Source organism: Hyperolius riggenbachi, chromosome 10 (genome assembly GCF_040937935.1).
Source record: "Hyperolius riggenbachi isolate aHypRig1 chromosome 10, aHypRig1.pri, whole genome shotgun sequence".
In the NCBI taxonomy this organism is placed as follows: Eukaryota; Metazoa; Chordata; class Amphibia; order Anura; family Hyperoliidae; genus Hyperolius; species Hyperolius riggenbachi.
The window spans coordinates 83133441-83149990 of NC_090655.1; the positions used below are offsets into that span (position 1 = coordinate 83133441).

At 41.0% G+C, this 16550-nt stretch overlaps 1 protein-coding gene across 2 annotated transcripts; it reads left to right on the top strand.

Annotated features, from left to right (window-relative positions):
* Window positions 1–852: 852 nt before the first annotated feature.
* Window positions 853–12643, top strand: EGR2 (early growth response 2). 2 transcript variants are annotated; one of them, XM_068255303.1, is made up of 2 exons: window positions 853–916; window positions 9947–12643. In XM_068255303.1, exon 2 carries the CDS (start codon window positions 9952–9954, stop codon window positions 11029–11031), a length of 1080 nt encoding a protein of 359 aa, XP_068111404.1. In that variant the 5' UTR covers window positions 853–916; window positions 9947–9951; the 3' UTR covers window positions 11032–12643. The 2 variants fall into 2 exon arrangements, with proteins under 2 accessions (XP_068111404.1, XP_068111403.1); XM_068255302.1 differs by lacking the exon at window positions 853–916 and adding an exon at window positions 8089–8468.
* The last annotated feature ends 3907 nt before the right edge of the window (window positions 12644–16550 follow it).

Here is a 16550-nt window from a genome sequence, read left to right on the forward strand (position 1 = left end):
GCCAGTGCTATATAAATGCTAAATAATAATAAGTGGATAAGCAGAAATACAAACTAATAAAATAATAAAGTATTACTATTCCTTATTTTAAGATTATATCAAAAGATCTTATTAAGTTTTATTAAAGCAATTAATTTTGGTTGACTAATAAGCTATGGAGCTTGTCTAAGTTTCAGAAATTCTGACTACAATAAACTGTAATTTGAGTATCAAACTGTAAATAGCAGTGAGTTCTATGGTAAAAAATAAAATAAAATAAAAAGCCCTGAAAGCGTCCAGATATTTTATCTGCTGACTAAGAACTAGAGGTCATTTTGATATCTCTAATTTATATCAAATAAAAAAAAGTAGACACACATATATAGTGAAATGTGGACTTTTTACAACAGTATTAAAATCCACACACTTATGGGGAGTCACTTATGAGATAAACATTAACAACAAAATCCTACTAGTAAGAAAAAAATATATATGGTTGTATTTATCACAAGCCAACTAAAAATATTTAATTAAAGGAAGCAAAGCACCTTAGTTTACAGAGGGCATGTTTAACTTAGTAAACAAAATAACTTAGGTAAGTCTTTTATGTTAGAATGTAAAGTACATTCATGTATTTTTGCATGATCCACAAATTCCAAGATATTTAAATCAGGGTGATGAAGATGTGGGAAGATAGTGGGACTGTAGAAGCAAAGGCAGCCCACGCACACATCAAACTGGTCCAGGCGAGTTTACTGAAGACAAACATGAGAATGCAATAATACTGCTGCAGTGCTCTGCTAGGCTAGAAACTATGTCCTTCACACCTCATGTGTACTCATTTGGATTTTACCATGCCATATATTGGATTTTATAATAGCTTTTATTCACTACCAGGAGTCAGTACACAAGAAGGCAATAGCAAAATACAAACAAGGTAGGTGTTGCACAGTTTTTCATTACTGCATATCTGTTACAGAACCATTTTAGACGAAGAGTTAAATGTGATTAATGAATGAATCATGAATTAGAATGAATTATGCGGGTTATAGGACTAGAATGTTGCATTGGCATCTTTGTATATTGTACAGAAAAGGAATAAACTCACGATAAATAAGAGATATATATATATATATATATATATATATATATATATATATATATATATATAATGCATATATACAAGTATGCCAATTTAACCTACAATTTTTGCTAGCCTTTATATAGCCGCAGAATTTACCAAATGTAATTAATATATCATGTAGCAGAATTAATTCTTTAACGAATATGACTAGGATGTTGCTCAGGCTTTTTCCTATACTAAAAGGAAATTTAAATCTGCTGTGCAGTTATGCGCAGTAAGTGAAATATTAATTTTAAATTACGGTAAAAATAGAATATTTTGTTTTAAAAAAATGTAAACAATTAATAATGAGGAGCAAGATGGTTCTGAGGTAGGCACTAAAGAGGTGCAGGATTCTTTTTATGTAAGCACTGCATAAAATCCTCCCAATAGTTTTAAAAAGGGGTAAATTAAACTTTCAGTGTAATGTCCAAATACTTTTAATTTGCCCCCCCAAAAAGTACACATTTAATGACGGTAAACTACTTTCAACTTAAATTTTGTTTTAAAAACAAATAATTAAGGGATTTATCTGATACATTTTCCACAAATGTACAAAATAGTGGATTTATTTGTATACAGCGGCATTGATTTGGTCTTAAAGAAAATATATAGTCTCAGGATTTTCATGATTAAGTTGCTATAAGAATTTTAAAGTGAGCATTATAAAAGTATTTAGCGCAGATGCAATTTTCCCAGAGATCCCTGGGGCAGAGGGAACACTGAGCGCTCTCCATTGTTGTTTTATTTGCATAATATTTCTTTCTCAACATCCAGCATCCCTTCCCATCCCCCACACAGCCCACTCACATAAGCACAGTCCTCCTCACAGTCCACAGTCTTGTACAAGCTTTCATTCAGGTTCTACAGTTGACACCATGCCCGGCGCCCACCTGCAAGGCACACACTGAGTGGTAAGGGTTTCATCTCATCATTTCAGCTTTTCTCCTCAAACTATCATTTTCCTACAAGATTTGACCCTACATCTTTAAAAGTGACAATATTATGGTGCAATTTTATATTTCCATTACATATCTGGAAAAATGATATCTTTTTTAATTAAAAAAAAAGTAGACGATAAAGATAAATGCTTTGTCACTTTCATTTGTTCTGAAAGTAAAATTTACTTTGATTTACAAGATTTAGTAATATGTGCTTTGTCCACAAGGGGGCGCGGGAATAAAAACATTTGACAAAGATCAAGTTATTTTGTGTTAAATTGTTTGTTGTGCATTTAGATTGTCCAAAATAAGATAGGATATACTGTTCAGGTTTTTATTTATATACACCATCAGACATAACCAAATAATTAACTTCATGATGCACACATGATGCAATGAGATGTGGAATATTTAATAGTGCTCATGTTATTAAAAAAAAAAAAAAAAGTGTGCATTTTATCATTTTCTTAGGGGACTATGAAGATCTAATAGCATCAGAAATGAATACCAGTTTTTCCTGTTGACATGTTATCATAGATGTATTTAAAAATAATTGATCTTAATCATTAATCTGTTTGATTATTTTAGGACGTATAATCAATTTTAGTAATATCAGCTCTTTTTTTTTTTTTTTTTGACTGGGAACCGATGTATTTATTTTATGTTTCAATGCAAGACAGTTAAAGAAAAATATTTAAGTAACTTAATAGTATACTTTTTTTGCAAGCAAAAGCAGAATCACTTTGGGATATAGCTGTACACAGAACTGTTAAAAAAAATGAGACAAGCATTATACAATGGGATTTATCCAGACTACAGTCTACTGCAGGAAGTAGACAGGTTTATATTATTTATTCTTTTGGATAAAGGGTTTATGAATGCTTGGAATGTTGTACTGAGACCTCTCAGTCATTTTGTAGAACTACAAGTCAGTATCTATTCAGGTAAGATTCCTCCTACTGGGACAATTCAACAACATGTGTACCTCAATAGTAAGTCACAAATATTAATCAGATGGTTCCTTTTGTGCTGACATTGCATTTAACAGTTTAGATTGCTAGCTCTTGAGGTCAGAGAATTCCACATCCACTGGTTATGCCATCATGCACTATCCTATATTATGCCTCTTGCATTTTTGCAATGCAGCTTTCCAAAGCAGGCACTGTTTGTTATACTTATGAGATCATAGAAAGATATGGCTTACCAAACACAAACAGTATCAGGCATTTTCAATGACTGTGCAGCCCTACTAAGCAGTAGCAGGTAAAAAACAGAGTGTGTTTAATCTTCATCATCTGTAGCACTGGTTTTACCAATCTGACTCAGCAATCAATATATATGATTTAACAGTCAGCTGCACACTAGATTTTATCCCCAAATCACTGCACACTACACAATCTGAAGGTACAAGCAATCTCCAATTTTACCACATTATCTAGTATAGAAGACCAGCTGAACAATACTGTATACCCAAGTTACATCCAATCTGTCAGAATTCATAGTACAGAGATGTCAGTGTGATTGTACAAATATTGTACAGTCAGTTTGCTTGGTATTTTTGGCATATTATTTTTAGACTGATTCAATAATTAAAAACTACTGTTTTTTTCTGAAATCACTTGATAATGTTAAATTGATAAATAGGGCTAAATAGATTGGTAGCTACAGAAAAAATCCCTTGACTGCAATAGTTTTAAAGCAGGTCAAGTATTGCTTTATATTCAATAAGAAGTGTGAATTTGAAACTTAAAGCAAACCTCTGTGTGTAAAATCAATAGTATATTGTTGCGCTGGATTAATAGTTATCAATGTGGCAGCTGGTTGTTGTTTCTTTTTCATAATATATACCCTTGTCCCATATTTCCATCCTGCCTGGTCAATGCTCCGCCTCCTCAAGAAAAGGCCCTTGGTCATTTTCCTTGCCGAGTGCACAGAGGATTGTGGGAGATCATGACATATGATCCACTCCCCCTCTGCTAGAAGCCATGCCTGCCTATAGCCTGTATTGAGCATGCTCGGGGTTTGTCTTGCCTGCGTTCATAAAGGGGAGGGGCAGAGGTAGGCAAGGTAATGGCGCAGATTATGATTTCTTTTCAACACAATCACAAAGTAAAATGAAGGACACCAGGTTATTTCCTCTCCCCCAAAAAGGTGCAATGTAAGAACCTGTAGCTGGATATCAATGTCCACGCATTACAGAAATCCGAAACCAAAATTTTACCAGACCAGACTTAGTTTAGTAATAAAAATTCTAACTTTTGTACAGCACTTTTTTCCTATCTTGCTCAAAGTGCTTGAGAGCTACAGCCACTAAAGGTAGGCTCCATAGACCACCGTGCAGTGTTACGGAGTCTTGCCCAAGGACTCCTTGCTGAATCGGTACTGGCTAACTGAAAAAGTAACGTGATTCGAACCCTTGTCACCAATATCAGAGGTGGTGCCATTACACAAGCTGATTAGAATGACTCTAGGGCGTTGTGGTAATTTCCCGATATACTACTATTAAGCACTGGCTAATACCACTGGCTAATACCAACAGTAGACTATTGGTGGTGTTAACCGATATTTTCCTATCACATTACCTAAACCTATTCTCAAACTAACACACCCTCTACCTACACCACTGTCAATCCCTCTGTAAATATCTGTGACACCTTCCACCCATTGTAAGATGGTATATGGGGAGAAGCAAGAAAACAGAAGGGGTGAAGGTTAGATTACAATGCATTTTACCAAGATTCACGAACATTTGGAACTCTCTGCATAGTCCTGTCAAACATACCTGAGCAAAACAACAACAAAAAAACTGTGTACAGACACTCGGTGCGTACACACATCCAATGACTGGTCAATTTGATCCCTTCCATGTAGTATGAGGGCAAAAGATTCTAAATATTGTGAACAGATTGTGTGGGTAAGCTGTCAAACTACATTGCAGTACTGAAATCTGCCACATTTTAGCCAATCAAAATTGGGTGTACGCACTCTGAGTGTCCGCAAACAGTTTTTTTCCTCAAGCATGTCAGACAGGTCTGTGTAGAGTACCAAACATTTGGGCCCATTCACATCTAAGAATTGCAAAACGCCGGCAGTAATTGCGGGATTGATTTTTTACCTGCGATCATGCGGAAAAAAATCATTGGACACTACGGCGGTTTTGGAGCGATCGCGATAAGCCGTGCTATGATCACTAATCACGAACCGCCGGCAAACCACTGCATGTAACACGTTTGCGGTTAACGCTAACCGCAAACGCAGCAGTGAGAACACTGCCATGTGTTACATGTTATAGCATTTTTTAACTACCTGCGGACCTGACGTAAACTCTACGTCCCATTCACCGCGCGCCCCCGCCCATCCCTGCCGCTCGATCTCCGCCACAATGTACTGCCGTGCCGCCTCTATGACGGCAGAGCACTGTGAGCCGGGCAGGAGCCGGTTTCATTGGCTCCTGGCCCTGTCATTCATGTAAGCCGTTCCCATTGGCTTACATGGAATGACAGGGTCAGGAGCCAATGAAAGTGGCTCCTGACCGGCGCACAGCGCTCTGCCGTCATAGCGACGGCAGAGAGAGCAGCCTGCGGCTGGGACAGAGCGACGTGACCGGTGGGAGCAGGGGATTTTAGCGGCGATTCGTCGGGAAGCGGCTGTTTACTGAACCAGCACCCTCTGGTCCTTAAGGGGGCAGAGGGTGCTGGTCCCAAAGTGGTTAAAAACCACTAGCGATTTGCCTTAAGCAGGAATCGCGTGATTTCCGCTCAAGTGAGAACAGGCCCTCAGTGAATCTGCTCCAGAATGATTATGCACATAGGATCAGTCCCTATAGTTGAACAGTCTATTCTGTAGATGTGGAAAAAAGGGGGACAAGGAGTGGGAGACTTTAAAAAAATGATAACAAAGCCAATGGTCATCATGTCTGTCATTTAGTGATCTGTACTACTGGAAGTTTCAGAGCGCCCTTCTTTTGTCTTTTACATGTTGCCTACTGTGGAACTTGGAGCAGCCTGAACTCCCTGAACTTATTGGACCTATACAGGCAAGATCACACCCCTAGCGATTTTCCTCAACCCAACATTTAGTGATCTGGAACATGCTGGTAAATAACATCATAGGACAATGGTGCAGACACTAGATTTTTTGATTGGGGAATCAATTCCTCTCTGATCAGATTCAGATCAGAGAGGAATCACTCGATTTGCCATATTGGGCAAAAATGTAAGCATATTTGGTCACCTTTATGTTATTTGGACATAACCCTGGTGGCTAAACTGAGAACATCTTGCCCTGATAGCTGTATAGAAAGTTTCTATATCTAATTCACCCTTCTAGGATTTCAGAGGAGCTCTGGGTCCTATGGAGCCTTCCTGTTCTCCTCATGGTCCACCTGTTCCCCCGCAAGCTTCTCCATTCAAATCTCCTGCCGTGGGAGATTTCAAATGTCTCCGGAAGCCCAAGTCCTCCCGCAGACATGCGGCTCTGTACTGTGCATGCGCGGGAGGGCGCACGCTCATGCGCAGTGCGGAGCAGCCCATCTTTGAGAGCCCGAGTGCTTATGAAGACTTCCTAAGCAAGCCAAAGTGGAAGAGAGCCGTCTACGACCCATTGGTCGTAGACTGCCAATGGGGGAGCCTGCGGGGGAATGCGGGGACCGTGAGGAGAATGAGAAGGCTCTATAGGACCCAGAGCCTGTAAGTCCTGCTGATCCGCTGCCTTTAATACTTTTAGCCATATACCCAAAACAAGCATGCAGAACAGATAGATGTCAATGACAAATCTGAAAAGATTAGCTGCATACTTGTTTCAGGTTTGTAGACACTATTGCAGCCAAATGGATCTGCAGGCTAGCCAGGCAACTGGTATTGCTTAAAAGGAAATATATATGGAAGCCTCACTTTAATTTATATAAACGAGTCCTTAGTGTAGACAGAACTCCTTATACTATGTACTGCTCTGATAGATCAGATCTTGTCAATTGTTTTTGTGAGGGCAAAGCATGCCAGCAGGGGCGTAGCAATAGGGGGTGCAGAGGTTGCGACCGCATCGGGGCCCTTGGGCCAGAGGGGCCCCGTAGGGCCCTCCCTGAACTGCAGTATTAGCTCTCTATTGGTCCTGTGCTCATAATAATTACTTTTATAGATACTTTGAATAGTGATAATCATTAACAAACTGTTCCCCATCCCCTTCTTGCACCTCTGACACTGTAGTTGCCATTGGCAAGTTTTGGCGCGCTGTATCAATTGTTATGTATAGAGTGCTTGGGGGGGCCCCATGTAAAACTTGCATCGGGGCCCAAAGCTCCTAAGCTACGCCACTGCATGCCAGACACTGTCTGGAGAAACAGAGTAGTCCACTGTATGAAAAAAATGATATACTGTATATACTGTATTATATCAGTGGCAGCTCCAGTCTGTGGGTACCAGCTTGCAGCAGATAGAGAGCTCAGCCAGCCAGACTTGTCGCCTGCAGCCACCTTGTTTCCAGCAGTCACTGGGATTCCGTCAGTAGTGAGAACTTGTAACTGTTTTTAATCTTCCTCAGTTGCGGTTACACTAGCTTGCCAAGAGAAGTGAGTAGGTTTTACAGTAGTTTAATATTCCGGAACTCTGTGCTATATATGGAGGAGGGGGTGGACTACCCTGAGCGGATCCGAACCTTATTAGGCTAGACCTGCCTGGACCGGAATCCGGCGTGCAGAAGATGCTCAGCTCTGTACGGACCGCAGGCAATGATAACAGCCAGACACATCTGCAGAATATCTACTCCGCTGTATATACAGCAGCTCCATTGCAATGCATCTTCCCAATGCTAAGTGCGCCGTGCGCACTGACAACGCTCCCCATTCATCCGCTCAGTGCAGGCTAAGCCCCGCCCCACTCTATTCATTCAGCGGTAAGCCCCATGCAAATCCCCGTGACGGTCCGAGGGAGGCGGGGCGCCCTTCCCTGTTCCTGTCCTTATTTGGTCCGTGACGTCACGGGCATTCAAAGCTACAGAATAAATACTTAACAGCAACACTTTCCATTTACTTCAATTGATTAACAGCTCTGCAAAGGATACTTGTTAAAATAACACTACAACAGCCTCTCCACTTCTCAGTTAGACTTGGAATCACAGAGATTCCCCCATGTGCATTGCTCAGTGCACAAGTCAGTGCTTATCCATACTGAAAGCAACTGACTAGAGTTAGGAAGGAGTTTGATTTTTTTTCTTTTAAGTTATATTTTCTTTTTAAATCGCCAATCTGGGGCTGTCACTTGATGAGATGATGACCGCCAAAACTGTAGACAAGATCCCATTGCCTCTTGGGGGATTTGTACATCAGATGCCAGAGGCGATGTACCCTATGGACGAGTCACCCTTGACAACTTCGGTGACAATCTATCCCAATGTTGACTTAGGAGGACCATTTGACCAAATGACAGGAGGTAAGCATCCTCGTCTACAGTGTTCTGTTTTATGTATACATCCATTGCTATGATCTCCAGCGCCTTCACATGCAGGAGTGATCTGTGGACAAGGCTTACTATGTCCTGAGCATTGGGAGCTTATGGGACTACTTTTGCCCTAGGCACCTGCATAGATTGGCTTGTCCGGCTCTATAAAGCAGTATATTTGGACGTTTGATATGGTTCTTTAACTATTACTACTGTGAGCAATACTATTACTACTGATCAATGCATGTACATGAGAGTGTATGGTCATTTGTCTGTCTCCTGCACCTGCTTGAGACTGTAGCTGTCAATGGGAAATAGCGATAGTAAATATTGGACTGTATCTATTACTCCATAATATTGCGTTACGGATTCCCTCTACTACAGTAGACTTTACTTGCTAGGGATGTCAGAAGCTTTGTGAACTGACTGTTGCATAATGCTTTGGTCACTTTGAATAGTATATGATGCTGATTACAGCCAGATGTCATACAGTCAGATCTGTCAAGTTTGGAATGCATTTTTGTAACTGGCTATGTGACATGAACAGAGATCACTAGCAGCAAACTATCTCTAGCAAATATTCAGCTGCTGCCAATGTTATCCCACGGGAGTCCCTGCTATATCACACCACCAGCAGCAACTTGAAGCTCCATAGACATTTGACTACTACAATCTTAGAAATCTATGGGGCTTCGTGTTGCTGCTGGGGTGACATAGCTAGCAGCTACTCCAATGCATTACACTAGCAGATTGCTTCTAGGAATATCTGCACGTGTGGCACTGCTCGCCTCTGAGGCTTTGCAATATGATAAAGAGCTTTGCGATCTTATGGATTCAATGAATGCGATCAGTAGGACGTTTCAGTCTTTTATAGATCACGGGAGGATCAGTATAATGCAGATCACATGAAATCAAATCTTAGAAGGTGCTTCTTTTCTTTCCTAAGTGAGCAATAGTAATAGAAAGTTGACCGAGAAGACTTCTAGAGCTATGAGTGCTAAGTTTCGGACTGCTCTAGGTGGAATGATCAATAATTCAAGTCCATCCAAAAGTTTTTTGATCTCCGGAATACAGTGTCAGTGTGTTTGTGGACTTTCTAATTGTATAGATCAATAATATAATAAAACATTAAGCATAAAAGCAAAACATTAATAAAGAGGTTTTCTGCAGTTTATGGATAGAACGACCAATCTATGCAAGATCACCGCTGCGCATCAGTAGGGGGTTTCCGTCCTTTCCCATAAAAAGGATCAATACTGATTGATAGCCAATGATGAACTCTGTGAACCTATAAATGCAATGCATGGGCTGCTTCTGTTCTTTTTAGATAGAATGATCAACAAGTTGAAAGCCAAGCTGTGATATCTCATGGGTGAAATGCTCTGATAGGGTGTTTATGGACTTTATGGCTAGAATAGTCCATGTTATGTGGGTGCCTGTACTAATGTGCTGTTTGTATCTTTTCTTAGATGGAATGATCAATGTGGACATGAGCAGCGAGAAGAGATCGCTGGACCTGCCTTATGCCAGCAGCTACTCATCTGCTCCCCGCAACCAGACCTTCACCTATATGGGCAAGTTCTCCATTGACCCGCAGTACCCCGGGGCCAGCTGGAATCCAGAGGGCTTCTTTAACATAGTGAGCGCTGGCATCCTCGGGGTGAGCCCGTCCTCGTCCTCCTCCACTCCCTGCTCCAGCGCCGCGTCCTCCGTCTCCCCCAGCCTGAGCTGCGGTATGGCGCACGGCCAGAGTGAGCTGGATCACCTGTACTCCCCCCCGCCCTACTCCAGCTGTGCGGAGATCCCCGTCTACCAGGACGGCTCAGCCTTCGGGGGCAGCACGCTGTCATACCCACCCCCTTCCTACCCATCCCCTAAGGCAGCCTCTGATGGGACTATCTTCAACATGATCCCTGACTACCCCCCTCTCTTCCCACCCCAGTGCCAGAGAGACCTGCACCCCATGGCAGAGCGCAAGCCTTTCCCCTGCCCGCTGGACTCCATCAGAGTGCCCCCTCCACTCACCCCTCTGTCCACCATCCGCAACTTCACCCTGGGGGGCTCCAGCGCAGAGGGCTCCCGGCTACCCAGTGCCTACAGCCCGCAGAACCTGCCCCTGCGCCCCATCCTCAGGCCAAGGAAGTACCCCAACCGGCCCAGCAAGACGCCAGTCCACGAGAGACCCTACCCCTGCCCGGCGGAGGGCTGCGACCGCCGCTTCTCCCGATCAGATGAACTGACCAGGCATATCCGCATCCACACCGGGCACAAGCCCTTCCAGTGCCGTATCTGCATGAGGAACTTCAGCCGCAGCGACCACCTGACCACACACATCCGCACCCACACCGGCGAGAAGCCCTTTGCCTGCGACTACTGCGGCAGAAAGTTTGCCCGGAGCGACGAGCGCAAGAGGCACACCAAGATCCACCTACGGCAGAAGGAGAGAAAGGGCTCTGCTGCGACACCTAGTGGCAGCACAGGGCAAGAGCGCTCCATCAGCCTCAGCCCTACTGGCAGCCAGATGGGACTGTGTCCTCCTAGCAGGACGTCCTAAAAGCAGACAGACTTGAACCTTGATGATCAGGTGCATAAGGGAATATTACTGCCATTCCGAGGACAGTGCCACTCTCAGTAGTGTTTTGTTTTTTTCATTTCCACGATCAGTATTTGGGACATAAAACTGGAAGATGCACTGCTGGCTTAGCTTCTGCCAACATAGACTTGAGGCAGAGACATGGCTGATGGAATGTTGCTCTCAGTGGGAGAGTCAGGGGTTTACATTGTGTTGTGGAGAGTACTTGTCCTATGTTAATCTGCAGTATTCACTCTGTACAGCACAGTTACAGCACTGATTCTACAGCCCTGACACCTGCTGGGCTACCTAATTCTATAGACTAGCACTACAGCTCAGGAAGCACGACTGACTATGATGGAGACCAGAGTGGGGTTTGTTCTGCTCATACAAAGATTTAGATGACATTATTTAAAGACATTAAACTGCTAGTTACTAGATAGATCACTTACGGCATTGAATGATATCAATTCTGGGGGCAGGTGTCTTCTGAGCAATGGTGTGTTATAATGTTTAAACTCTAAGGGCTTTAATAGCATAGTTTAAAGAATAAAAATGTGCAGTAACCTATAGCAACCACAGATCAGGAGAATAGACACATATGTATATCCATATCTATGTAGCATCAGGACCTTCCTAAACAATCCATATATTCATCTAGTTGACCATGAAGCTGGCCAATCACCATACGACTTTCTTAGAACCTTGTCGTATAGGTTGACAACTTACCTAAAAAAAAAAAAAAAACACCTCGTTTTGAGTATTCTCAATCCGTTAGCCCTCATACTACATAGATGTGGTAGGATTGTACAATCAAGATTGTATGAAAACAACCAGCTTTATCCTACAGAGATATGGTAAGGTGGGACAATACTGTAAAATCAAATAAGAGACAGGATACAAATTGAATACACAGGATATAAGTACAGAGATGTAGTACAAATGCACAGAGATTCTAGTGTGTGTTCGCAGCTCAAGATCTGATTGGTTGCTATAGGTTACCAGAAAGCACTGCACTTTTCACTATGTTTTTTTTATCTAAGCTTCTAAGAGCTGAACTGATTTAAACTAGGTACACCTTGTTTTCTTTTCTACTAACTGCATCTAATTTCCTGTGTGAGTTGTTTGTATTTTATTGTTCACTTCCTGGCTGATGTTCAGGAGAAGAGTAACTTGGTAACTTTGAAAGGCGTTTCTGCGTATCAGAACGCCAGAAGTAGCCATAAAACTCGTGCACTTTATCCTTGTCATGACTGCCGGGAGCAGGCGGTGTGATATGAAGGGGTACTCTACAATCTCCCAGCCTCTTTTTGTTTTTCAGATTATTATTCCCCCTAATGAAATGGTCTTCTAACCAATACAGTGTGAGTTGAAGTGGCCATAGGCATTCTCTGGTGGACATCTGCTAGCAGACAGGTGCTCATTAATGATACAATCTTTCCAAATCTATGTAGTAGAAGGGTAAACTGAGCGAATACACTTCGGATGGATACATTAGGTAATCCCACATATTACATATTAGTGGTTAGATTGTATCATTAGTGGCCACCCTTGCTCCTGGGTTCTTAACATATGATGTGCCTACATTGGGCATGGGGGGAGGGGGGGGGGTGTAGACTTAACACATTACAATTCTGAATTCAAAATATTTGATAAAAAAAAACCCAGAATAAGCATTTTATTTAATATATATAAAAAAATATAACTTCCAATTGGAAAACTTTTATACAGAAATATGGCGGTACTTCTAATGAATATTTACGCATCAAAGGGTACTTGACATGCTGCTACCCACAATAGGGGTACTTCACCATGACAGTCTGACTATGGGGACCCCATAGTGGGGTTATGCCAGTATGATGTTGAGAGACACCGGCCTAGCTAACTTGCTGTTCCCTTAATCCCAACATATGCTGCTTAGTGCCTATTCTTCTGTGCAAAGTGTTCCATACACCAACCACATTTTACTTTTCTCAAGTCACATCAGTTAAAAAAAATTCTGATGGGCTGCTATTGCATTTTCTGTGCTGCGTGAACAAAAGGTGGCCACAAAAACAATACAACCAAATAATTTGCAAAACTTATTTGAACAATCTATAAAAAAATTTTGTAAAAGAATTGAAAAATCAAACCATGTGCTGCCACATTTAATCCACAAGAGGGCAGCTGCACTGTAAAAGAGGCAATAGACAAGTACTGGAGATCAGTGGGGTCTGCTAAAAGTGTTCAGGATTGTCAGTTTATTTAAACGATTTAGAAGTTAATTAATTCTCTAAGGACTCAAACCCACTAGCAGCCTTTTCTAAGTGCCAGTGATTTGAAAAAGCTCTTGCTAATGCAATGCAATGCAATGCAATTCTATGAGGGATTCTTTATAAAGTCACATCGCTCTAGTGGGATCACACCCATAGCATTACATTAGCAAGAGCTTTTCAAATCACAACTGCTTAGTAATGGCTTTCTATCATACTGCTAGTGGGTTCCAGGCCTAATGGGCATTTTGGCAGGTGTTGTGTATCTGACTGTCATACAGAGGCAGCTATCTATGTATGTCATAGCACTGATGGTGGAAAGGCAAGCTTAGCTTACTTAGCACAGAAATCTTTGAACCTTGTAACAAAGGTCTCCTAGCATGCTAATTGGTTACAGGGTGGAAGCAGAGGTTGGGACGAGCTGGCAGAAGTTTTCATTTGTTAATTCTAACTTTTGTCTACTGGGTGGGGCAAATCAGAATGCTATGAGAATTATTTTGCTCATCGCTAGATTCATCAATCCCTAGTACATGTGCCATCGCTTACACCAAAGAAAGCCTGTGGTCATTACATGAGATAGGATTACAGCATTGTAAGGAAAGTTTTGCATCAGATATGCGCAATCCAAATCCACTTACAGTGATATCTGAAAATGTTTATAGAGGCTCCAAGTGGGATCTGAATGCTTTTTCCACTTGAGTGGCTCAAACCCAACTATAGTTAAGTAGCCTCCAGGTTGATGCAAATTGTATGCTGCTTAGAATTGGGCCAAACAATTCCTGCATTGCTTGGATTTGGGCCAAACACTAGCTGCATTTGATTGGTCCAATCCAGATACAGCAAAATTTGCATCAGCTCTAGAATATTAACATATCTTGTTCATCATCCCTAATAGAAATTGTCCTAAAAGTTTCAAGCACGTCTGCCAAACTTTTATGCAACAGGTGGTGATTTGATGCTTTAAAAATCCAATCCATGCAGTCCACTGCACAGAGGTAAAGCCCAAACAGTCAGGTTGATCAGTTAATACAGTGTATGGAAGCATAGTAATGGGCAGACTATCTGTGTCATAGGCTAAATAAACTTGAAAATGGTACTACAACTCTTTGGGGGTCAACGGATGGGTGGGCTAATCAAGTGTAATCATGTGACTCACAATGCAGGAAGAGTAACAGGTACCAGACTGGTTTCCAGCATCCCTGCATTACAGTAATAGCCATGTAAGTAGGAGGCAAGATGCTGTAAAACTGCAATATGAAAACTATACAAGAGAGGAAGCCTTAAAGAGAATCTGTACTCTGAAATTCTTACAATAAAAAGCATACCATTCTATTCATTATGTGCTCCTGGTCCCCTCTGTGCTGTTTCTGCCATTCTCTGCTGCAAACCTGGCTTGTAATTGCCAGTTTTAGGCAGTGTTTACAAACAAACTAACCAGCTTCTAATAGGCTCAGCTAAGCAGAGTGTGTTAGTCACACAGAGCCTGCAGGGGGTGTGTACAGCTTCTAGCTAATCACAAGCAGCCCTGCACATTCCAGTCTGACTGCCTCAGCCTGACTGTGCCGACTATAGAGAGAAGATTAGATCATATAACAGAGATAACACAGCTACTGTGCAATTAGGAAAAGCTGCAGTAAGCCAGACCACATTAGAAAAGGCATAGGAACTTATAGCATAGAAGAAATAAAGATAAACAATTTGTTACAGAGTCTCTTTAAAGCAAACCTGAAATGAAAAAAAACCAAAACAAACTTATGATATAATGAATTGTATGTGTAGTACGGATAATGACTAGAACAATAATAGCAAAAGAAGAGAGTCATTTTTATTTTCAGTTACATAGCTTTTCTTTTATTACATTGCATCATACTGTCACAGCTGCAGTTTTAAACCACAATTTGTCTTTTAAGCTATAAAACAAAAGCAGAAATAATGACTCTGAACGTTCCTGCAGTAAAACCTTATCTCAAGCTGTCTCTCACTGTATCTTGCCTGTTTAAGTGCTTCCGAAAACAGGACTGTATTCGACCCAGTGGGGAGAATAGCTCAGAGAAGCTGTTTTGCATAGATAACTGAAGTTTTTTTTTTTTTTTAAACTCTTCCTGTACTGGAAAAAGCCACAAGACACTTTTTCCTGCTACTAATGATCTATTTCTTAGCTGCACTACACATACAATTCACTATCTCATACATTTATGTTCGCTTCAGGTTTGCTTTAAGCCTGTATGGATAGGTGCACACCTGGAAATGATGATGTGATACATACTTGGCTTTTTAACTCGAAATGCTCAATTCCAAAAGTAATACCTATAGTTGACACTAATCAACAGGATCACTTAGAAAATGTTCTCTGTGCATTGTTTTCGTTGGGGTTTAACTTCTCAACTGCAAACCAAAATACAAATCCTATATTACTGTTCAGATGTCCTATCCCTCGTCCTGATCTTTGCCATTGCATGCAATACCCACAGGTCAAAACTGCGCACATTAAATTGATATCTGACTACATATGGCCAACTTAACACAAGTGCAATCAAAGGGATGCCAAAAATATTCCAGTACTTTTGTGGTATTTGCCAACTTTAGTTCCGTTTGTCTACTTGTTAAAAATAAACACAAAAAAACAAAACAATTGCATCTGGATTGTATGATCTGCATTGTGAGGCAGAGAAACCCTTTTAAGACAAAAAGGTACACTTTGTGGTTTATGTTATATAGGAGAGGCAGAGAGGTTAATTTATTTAAAGGCTGTAAATAAAATTCTGTTATGTCAATAAGCATGTATTGTGGTACAGCAGTGTTCTTGGTGCCTTGTGTAATGTAGACAAGTGTCTGCAGTGTCTGCATGTATATATAGGTTGCCTTATGGCCCATGCCACATACCAGAGCTGTACATTACTGCCAGTTAATATTTGGAATTTTCTAGAATCTATATTTTTGTACGCACTGTTTTGTGACTCAAAAGTGTTATCTTTGTAGTATGGATTTTAAAATTAAAAAACAAAACAAAAAGTCTAGAAAAAAAATTCTCTCGTTGGGACTTACCGATCTATAAATAATAAAGACTGGAGGTAGTGTTAACTTTATTAAAACACAGCCACTAACTGGAATTTTAAAAGGTTTAATGTACTCAACGATTGTCTGTAAATAAACAATTTTGAAATATTCATATTCAGACTTTGTGTGTTTTTGGCATGTACAGTAAATAGATTGTTAGGCTAAACACACTTTTTTTTTATGTATATAATA